This window comes from Cyprinodon variegatus, unplaced genomic scaffold (assembly GCF_000732505.1).
Source record: "Cyprinodon variegatus isolate N-32 unplaced genomic scaffold, C_variegatus-1.0 Scaffold556, whole genome shotgun sequence".
Taxonomy (NCBI): Eukaryota; Metazoa; Chordata; class Actinopteri; order Cyprinodontiformes; family Cyprinodontidae; genus Cyprinodon; species Cyprinodon variegatus.
The window spans coordinates 156696-166502 of NW_015151009.1; the positions used below are offsets into that span (position 1 = coordinate 156696).

At 36.4% G+C, this 9807-nt stretch overlaps 1 protein-coding gene across 1 annotated transcript in view; it reads left to right on the forward strand.

Moving 5' to 3' along the window:
- The first annotated feature begins 3077 nt into the window (after nucleotides 1-3077).
- Nucleotides 3078-9807, forward strand: part of LOC107095554 (uncharacterized protein YqjL-like) — a 47759-nt gene continuing 41029 nt past the window's right edge. Inside the window, exons 1-5 of the mRNA XM_015391693.1 lie at nucleotides 3078-3200; nucleotides 7437-7593; nucleotides 7737-7808; nucleotides 7889-7965; nucleotides 8412-8512. Coding sequence (XP_015247179.1) covers nucleotides 3141-3200; nucleotides 7437-7593; nucleotides 7737-7808; nucleotides 7889-7965; nucleotides 8412-8512 — 467 coding nt within the window. The 5' untranslated portion in view covers nucleotides 3078-3140. The remainder of the gene's footprint in view (nucleotides 3201-7436; nucleotides 7594-7736; nucleotides 7809-7888; nucleotides 7966-8411; nucleotides 8513-9807) is intronic.

The following is a 9807-nucleotide window of genomic DNA, read 5'->3' on the forward strand; positions in this document are numbered from 1 at the left end:
AAACTATATGTCACAATTTCAGTGTTCATTTAACGTTTGTTAGTTTGTGACCCAGCTCGGCTCTATCTGTGTGGATTAGTTTTCCTCCTTCAGCTGCTCTCCCATCACTACGCATCAGCTGCTCCTCATGTTTTGTTATCTTTAGTTGTTCTCTGCTGCATTCTCCCATCAAACCGCATGTTACTAATTCTCCCTGTTTCTCTACCATCTCCTCTTTACCTGATTCTCCCTGTGCAAGACCTCCTTGTATTATTATTATTTTCTTTTTTTAAATTATTGTAATTAAAGAACTAAATTTCTAACCCAATACAATCTCTACAAGTCTGAGGTTTATCAGGCCAAAAATGAAAAGATACTTTATTTGGCGATGAAAGGCTTATTGAAACCTCAGATCTAAACAGGATGAGGTGGCTACACAGTTGTTTATAAATGGACTAAAATACTTTATGCTCAGGAGCAAATTACCAACAAATATTTGCTCTGCTTTTGGGTCCATCTTCAGCCAAACGTCTAATAAAAACAGAATTTATTTGATAAAGGACAAAAGAGTAGATCACAACTTCATTGCTATCCTCCGTAACTCGGTGAGCCACGAGTCATGACCTTCAGTGTGCAATAGAAGAATTTGGCTCCAACTGTGAATTTCTCAGGATTATCATCAACTCCTGTATGTTTGAGCCCAAAATGTGGATCGTTCTCTCCAGGTCACCCGATGCTATAAGTGGAGGAGCTGGAGTATGAATGTAAGGTTTGCTAATCTTGTTCTAAAGTCTAAAGTTTGTTCTGTCTATTATTCTACCTATTACCATAAACAAATCAGAGATAATTCTTGTTTTATTATTGTTACAAGCAAAGCAATGCAAATATGTAAAAAAAAAAAAAAATTATAAACTGAAAGTTGAAAAAAATGGAATCAAGAAGATAAACTTCTAATTTACAAAAAGCTTCAGTTTTCTCAGATAATGTTATTTCATTTTTCATTTTAAATTATATATTTTTCATTTTAATTATATATTTATTTTGTATTTTAACATAGAAATTCTCTACAATTTTTTTTTTATAGATTTTTTGAAAAATAGAATAAATAAAAAACATTTAAATATGACATAACAATATATGAAAAATAGCAAAGTTACTCTGAAAACCTTTTTTTTCAGTTAAAACTCTTTAATTTTGGATTCAATATTTTCAAATCTCTATTAATGAAATTTCCTATTTTAACATTCCCATTGTATAAAATGGGTTTTTAATTAGTAATTAAAAATTCACTCTAAATATCTGTAAATTACACATCTTGTTTCAGAAACAATCATTCAATAAAATAGTTTTTCCATAACCTTTTGCAAAAGAAAATAAAGCAACCTGCGGGTTCTGAAGGGCCACACAGAGGTAAGGACCCAGGAAGCTGCTTTACAAGGAGACGCTGTAGGTAGAAGCAACAGTTCTGTGATGGTACCATCCTTCTCTCTGTTCTAATTATGTGGAGTCAGAACAGAAGCAAGAGGCTGTGATGGCTCTGCATCATTACCTTTAATCAACCATAGATACCCCGACACACAAACAGCAGCCTGACACTGCACAAATAGCTGACATTCATCATCATCCAGCCAGGCATTTTAATTACTGCAATGAATCCCCTGCATGGCTAAAGTCACCTGCTAAACAAACAGGTTTTACTCGTTTATACTCCGGAAAGTTGCATTGGTAGTCTGACTTTAAAGTTTCTTACATTTTCTTGCAAATATTTCACCACCCATGGAAATTCAATCTTTTATCAATTTTATAACTGCAGATTTATGTGGAGTTTAGCGAGAATTAATGTCATACCAGTTCAAGGAGGTAAATATTGTGGTAGAAAAAATAGATAAAGGTAATCTTCCAAATTTTTCACAAACAAAATGCCTGCTCTGCAGCCTTCAGCATCATGAAGCGTTTTTCTTTAATTAAGGTTGCAAGTCCTTTGGGGTAAGAGAACAACCTTGCTCATCTAAAGACTAAAATATTTTCCAGTTGTTTACCTGTTACAATAGCTGCAATTTACCTTGACAGCAAACTGCATTCAGGGTTTTTTATGTGGCTTTCTCTCTATTTCTGCCATCTGAACATGGTATTTCTACATTAAAGAGGCATTCAAATCTAACCTCAAGTGCATAAAACACACAATAAACCACAGTTTACCCATATGCACGAATTTTCATGACAGATAAAAGATGACTATTTCTGGTTATTGATTACTTTGAACCCTTCTGTCATGCAAAACATCAGCAAGTTATATTATTATTTCAGGTCTTGATTGCTGGTTAAGCTCCTGGAACAGCAACGTTTAGAGAAATCAAACACACTCTCACTAATTTCTCATCTTTTAGTATAAAGACAGCATTTGCATATTTAATTTGTTTATTTATAAACCTCAATTTTAATTGGATAAACAATTATTTCAGAAGGGAGAGATGATTAAACAGTGATGATTCATGCGTTTGCTTTGTAATTATATATTATGAGACATTATGAAAAGGCTTTTGGTAAGGAAGATTTATGAGTTACAGCGACTCCTGCAGGTCAGTATTTTTATTGCAGTTAAATGGTAGAAGATGGACGTTTTAATTTAATAAATCACAAAACGAATAAAATCCATTCTTGTAATTACTAGTGTTTTATCTCATACTTTAATCATAATAACAACAAAAAGAACAATAATAATAATAATATTTTATATAGTTTTTATATTTTATATTAGTAATGTTTATTTTTGACAGGAACAGACCAATATTTGTGTATTTATCATTTTTAATCTAACTTAATACTTCTGTTGTTTATTTTTAATACTTGCCTTGATGTTATTCCTATAAAACTCGCATTTGTTAATTTCTAATTAAATATAGCTTGTCTGTGAGAACAGGTAATCGCCCAAAAAATCCATCTTAATTTAAAAATAAAAATAATAATAAATAAAAAAATAACAAAAAATACATCTTTCATGTAAAACCAACCATTCTAAATAGAAAACGCTAACTTGTTAACCGGTGCAACTCGTTTGACAGAAAGATTGTCCTTCTCCGCTTGCCGTACCTGAACCAGGAAGTCAGCGGCTTTCATTCATTCATGACGTTTTACTGCCTAAAACTAGCGTTAGATCCAAAATGCGTCGGAAACATGAACCTCAGCCAGCAGGCACAGATCCTCCAAACGCGGATAAAAAGGTAGTTCAGTGTTTGTCGATGATATAAACCTGTTGTTTGCTGAATGAAGCTGATAGTTCAGTTCATCTGAAGCTCTCAGGAACAAAAATGTTTATACAACTTTGTTTTAAACATTTATTTGCCACTGATCGTTTTATAAAGTGTTCCTCTTTTCCCTTTCAAAATACAAACTGCAGTGCTACTTAAAATGCGACAGTATATTTTTCATTTAGGAAACGTATATAGATAAATATATATTGTAGTTGGGTTGTTTTAAAGTTTTACAGAACTGTAAAGGCAGAGGACTGAAAAACATATTTTCGATAATCAGTAGAAAGACAGTTTTATTTGCTCAGCAGGAACATGATTGCTTTTCTGTCAAACAGCTGCAGGTTGCAGCATCTCTGTGATGAAGCTGCAGAGATGAAGCATCTCTGATCAGGAGGCTGAGGAGGAAAGGATCTGATGCAAAGAGATATTTTATTAGATTATGGTGACCTTTTTGATAAGAATGCTACTTCTTCATGTCTTCAAATGTTGGACTCTGTTTACCATGCTTATTCACAAACATGACACATCACTGCGATCTACAGGGGCGCCTGGGAAAAAAGTTAGGACGATTCTAAGGGCCCTTGATTGAGGTGGGGCCCAAAAGAGGAGGAAAAGATTTGTTCCTATAGATTTTCTAATATAAAAAAATCCAGCAGTAAAATAAATAATCTTGTGTTCTCTCTCATTTTTTTTAGCAGTAAACAGTGAAACAAAGCAGGAATATATTGACCATCAAAGTTTTTTTTTTTTTTTAAAGTTAATGTACATCTAACTTTGTCACATTCTGATCCTTTTCATTTGTAGAAATTTAACAATAAAAATTACATTGAAAATGTTAATTCTTCATTGCATCTTGATAGCAGTTTTAAAGCTTGCATACATGTTTTTTTTTTGAGGGGGGTGGTGATAGAGTCTTTTATGGGGCCTCAAAAGCCTGGCGGCGCCCCTGGTGACCTGCACTCTCAGGTGGGACGGCCTCCCCTCTCTACGAGAAGTGTCATTGGTACACTTTGATTTTCAAGGCCCTTCGTGGATTACTGCCCTCTTACATTTGTACCTCACTTACAGAGAAAAGCATGGCTTCTTCTGGCCTGAGAACCAACGATCAGCTGTTGCTCCTTTTGCCGCAAATTAGTGGGGAAGAAAGCCTTTAGCTATGCAGCTCCTTGTGCGTGGAATTTTTTAACAAGGAAACTTGAAGTTGACTGAGTTTTTATCTTTAAATGCTTTTGAATTAAAAGTGAAATAATTTGAAGCAGCCTCAATGAGCTGTAATTGTTTTACTTAATATGTTTTCCTATGTACCTGTCATTTAATTTAATGTATTTCTGTATATTATGTAACTTTGCTGCCTCTTGGCCAGGACTCCCTTGAAAAAATGTTTTTTAATCTCAATGGGATTTTTTCCTGGTTAAATAAAGGTTAAAAAATAATTCTTTAGGATGTGATTTTCAATGACAAATCTGCATGTTCTTATATTAAAGTAATTTTATTTATAATCTGGCTTAATACTTTACATGATTTTGTTTTAGTTGCTGGGAATAGATGCATAAATACACACCCATGTTTGTTCTGCTAAATGTAGTGAGGACCATCTGTTGACTCCCATTGACTTCAGTTGATTTTCAGTCATTTTCAACCCTTTCTTTGCCCTAAACCTAAAACTAACCCTAAACCTAACAGTTACTAGTGCATACCTCACCCTAACCCAATATACACCTTAGCCCTAAACCTAACTGCAAATGACGGTGTGAGGACCAGCAAAATGTCCTCACTTAACAACTGGCCCTCATTGCGATGTTGAAATTGGAAAATGGTCCTCACTCTGACTTCTATACCATACAAGTGCACCCACCCTCACACTCGCATGCAAGCATGTTTCTATATCCTTGTGGGGACTTTCAATTTAACCCAGTATCACAGCTTAACCATGAGCCTTAACCTAACCCTAACCATTACGGGTTGATACCTAATGCTAATCCTATCCTAAACTCTACCTAAAACAGCATTTGTTTCCATGGAGACCAGACATTGGTCCCCACTAGAACATTCAGTCCCCATGATTTGCTAAGTTTGATGGAAATCTTAGCACATTTTGGAAAACCTCCACATTTCTATTATCCAATTGAATCATGATTAACCAATAATAATAATGCTGTTTGCAAATTAATTAATTTCTAAAGCAACTTTTCACAGAAGTCCTCTAAATGTTTTTTTCTTAATGAGATAACGCAAAATTAGTCACTTTATTGCTTCTGACGTTTGGACTGAGCTTTAAAAGCACAATTTGGGCTAAACAGACAGCCTTCGCTGTAAAACATACAATTTTTCTACTTATAATGGGATTTGTTAAAACTTCATAGAAAAAAGGAAGTTAAAAATTCTTCTTCTTACAAGCTGAACGTAAACACCACTAACAATCCATCTAAGAACATTAATTAATGCTGAAACAATTAATCAGCTTAATCATGATTAATCAATTATTGAAATAATCTTCACCTCGTTTAGTAATCGATCAATCATTAACTGGAGTATAGAGACAGTAAAACATGCCTTTAGCTGACAGAGCGACCCACTTAGAGCTCTAATCTATCAAAATTGTAAAAAAATAAAAATAAAATACACATTTTGCATTTAAGAAGAAAATAAATTTTTTTTCTGTCAATATTCTCCATCCAGAACTTCCCAAGTGGAAACGTTTTAGTTTGTCCTGTTTTAATTTCGTAAAAAAAAATCTTCTTTAAGAAATCTTTCGCTATCTGATTATAAATCGATTAATCCAAACGATAAACAGATTAATCAATTTGCAAAATTATGGCTAGTTGCAGTTAGTTAAGAATAATTCTACTAAGACACAAATGTTGTATTCACAAGAAGCTTTACGTCATTTTTCCCAAATGAATGTGTGGTTTTTCTTTAATCTCCAGAGGAGCCGTATCATACATACAGACTCAACCCCCACTATTGATTGGTTCACTGTCAAGTTTCACCTCAAATACAAGTTTTTTTAAGCTATTACCATAAATTCAGTCACGATCCTCCATATCAAAAATAAAAAAAACAAAATTCTGTTCCATTGAAAAATTTTATCTTAGCATGGACATGTTTTTATTTTTTTAACATCATCACCTGTTTCTACTCTTAACTACCTGGAGTAGCAAGCAGCCCCACAGCATGATGCTACCTCCATCTTGCTGGACAGCTAGTGGTGTTCTCAAGCTTCTGGTTTATTATCCTTTTTTAAATTTTTAAAAACTTTTTTCAATGCTGCTAAAAAACGTAATTATTGTTTCAACATAATAAATCTTCACCCCAGAATGCCTTGGCTTGTTTATGTGGGGAGCTGGTAAGCTCTGTCCAGCTTCACGGTTTGATTTTTCACCTACCAACTAGTGTTGCACCGATGCCATTTTTTATGCCCCGATACCTGGCTGTGCAGTATTTACCGATACCATCTGTTTGAAATTGATGCGTGTGTATATATGAAGAACTGCATACTACTTGGATGTAAAATAATTGCCATCATGGCTTTGTCAAGCTGCTGCCTACCTTTGTGAAGCAGGGAAAAGACTAATACAAAGTGAATCCAGTAGAACTTTTTATTGCCGACCTGGAATGGGTGACAATAGTTGAATAAACTTTTGGTCTCAAAATGGTATCGGTGCCCTATTTGTAGGTACTCACTGATACCGATACCACCATTTTAGTGCTGGATCGGGGCCCCGCCCGATACTGGTATCTGTATCGGTGCAACACTACTAACGATATCATTCTTATTGTAAGGTTTATTTTTTTTAAGGCTTTATTCTTCTACAAATTATTGTGAAGAAAACCTTTTCTCTATTGTAGATTTGATTGTTCCAGTTACAGCCAACATAACAGTTAGGCCATAGCTTGGTCAAGTTAGAAACTGTTGAAGAACCTTTAGCAGAGCTTGTCTAACAGAAACTTCTGACTGTTATTTTTGTACATTTGAGCCATTAAACGTCTAATTTATGCAAAAATAGTCAGAATGCATGAAAAATGAAGACTTGTGCTTCCATTTAATACCGAGGAAAAACAATCACTGGAAAAAGAAAAGTAAAAAAATCCTCAGATTAATAGGAAGTTCATAACTCCTGATTTGAGTAAAGCTTTGAACTTCACAGCTAAAAAGCTGAGTGTTTTACTTTTTTTACCTTCTTTTCCCACCCTTCTTATGACCAGGAGCAGAGACGGGGAGGACAACCTGAATCTACGGTCCGGGTGTCTTACAGCTCCATTCTCATCAACTTTGGGAAATGTTTACTTCTGATCGTGATCGTTCCCCCGTTCCTCAACTACGCATCGCTGCAACGAGAAGGACAGGTGCTTCTGCCAAAAGGTATTCTCTCTTATTTCAGCAGAGAGCATGTTTGGATTTCTTTTGATAGTCTTTTAAAGTCTTCCCTTAGAGGTCTATAAAATTCTCAATTTGCCATCAGCTAAAATAAACTCTGCTTTGTTTGTTTTGTGTTTGACCTCCAGAGGGGCAGATGGTGGACGTTGGTTTGGGTCAGAAACTGCATCTCTTGTGCAAAGGACGAGGAAAACCAGCTGGTAATAAATGTTCTGCTCTTCACATACATGTTCTCTATGCTGAGCTCTAACTAGTCTGTTATTCATTTTCTCTTTTATAGTTATACTAGATGCACCAACAGGAATGTCCTCCGACGTCTGGTTCTACGTCCAGGAGAAAATTTCCTCTCTGACCAAGGTGATAAATCCTCATATTTATGGTGTATGAAATAAAAGAAGTGAATAAATAGTTTGAATGATGCGCTAAGTGCAGGAAACGGGTGATTTTCCTGCTCTTGTGTCCATGTTGTTGGTTACTGTCAGGGTCATGCAGACACGGCCCTTCCAGTCACCCTGTCAGTTCCTTTTTTGCTCAACAACGCTCGGCTCAGCAGCACTGAGCCTGACAGGCTGCCCCATGTTGTTTGTCTGAAGCTGTGACCCAAATTAGGTCACTGGCTTGTTAGGAAGAGTGTAGTTACACAGAAAACAACTAAAGTAGAACAGCAGTGACAGCACTGGCCACTGCCTCAACATCACTACGGGTTTGGTTGTTTTTTTTTGTTTTCTTTAAAGGATTCTTCTGGATTATTATTAAAAACAAGCCCTGCCTCAGAGCTGTCCCTGTTTGCCCCCTCCCCTTAGGTTTGTACATACGACAGGGTGGGACTGGGATTCAGCAAGCGAGTGATGCAGAACGAAACGACAGGAACAGAGAAAGTCTGGGGGGCGTCCACAACCGGCCGGTGAGTACGTTACGTCACTCGTCACTTCTCCAACCGTATTTTGGTTTGATGGTTTGAGTCAGATGGTTGAAACCTGGACAGGATTAGTCCTTTTAAATGTTCAATAAATGATTACTTTAATAAGAGGGAAAAAGTTCTCCAAAGCCACCTGCTCGAATGTAGCAAAGATAAAAGCCCCCAGTTTAACAACACATCACTGTGTTCTTTAGGAATTAGGAAAGATGTTTGAAGTGGTCGTTTTCCAGAAAGAGAAGCTAGTTTTTACCAAACAGTCTCATTTGTTTCATATAAAGTAAAGAAATAAGTCTGAGGATTACAGCAAAACGCAAGCAGTTTACTGTTTAGTGTAAGTACGACCAATAACCTTCTGACGAGCTTTCCTGCAAACAGAATGTTGAATTCATGGAAATGTTAACAAAGAATAAGTGAAACTGTAATTATCTCAGAACGTCGGACCCAGAATTCGAGGCGAGACAGGCAGTGGTAATGTTCAAAGCATTTATTTAAAACAAACAGGAGCACAGGGATGCTCATCAACTACGGGGCGAATCTCTGCAGAGACAGGAAATACAGGTCAGTGACTGGATGTGGGGCTGATCACGACTAGGAGCAAAAGTCACGGACCTGATTCAAAGTTCAGTCCGTTCTCTGAGAAAAGAGTTGAATCCAAAGGAGGTTAATCCCCGGCTTGTGGAGGGCGCCGCCCCCAGAGTTCCTAGAGAGAGCAGAGCAGGCGCCAGCCGACGCGGAGCAGCGACAGTGTCCTTGAGGGAAAATCCAAAGCCGGAGTCAGAAGACAGGTCCAGGTTCAGAAGCAGGAATCAGTCCAGAACAGATGCGACTAACAGAGCAATCAGGGGCGAAGCAAAACACAGGATCCACAGGGCAGAAACAGGTCACAATCAGGAAAAACAGAACGAAATCCAGAACGTTAGAGTTAGTCTCACCGAAACGCTCGAATAACCAGGCCCTGATGGAAGGCAAGCACACAACATAAATAGCAGAGGAACCGGATGGAAATGATCGCCGTTAATCAGCTGCAGAACCAATTAGACAGGGGAGCAAAGAAAAAAAACCAAACCATCAGCGCCAAGATCATGACAGAAACATCATCCAACTGATTTATTTTTTATCTATTTATTGAATTAATCTAATCTCCAAAGAATAACAAAACTCAACAATAAGGATCAAAAATAGATGGTTGATCTCATAATATTGAGATCAGGATCGTATCTCGTAATTCTGAGATCAGTATCTCTTTATTCTGAGAAAAGATCTCATAATTACAAGATACT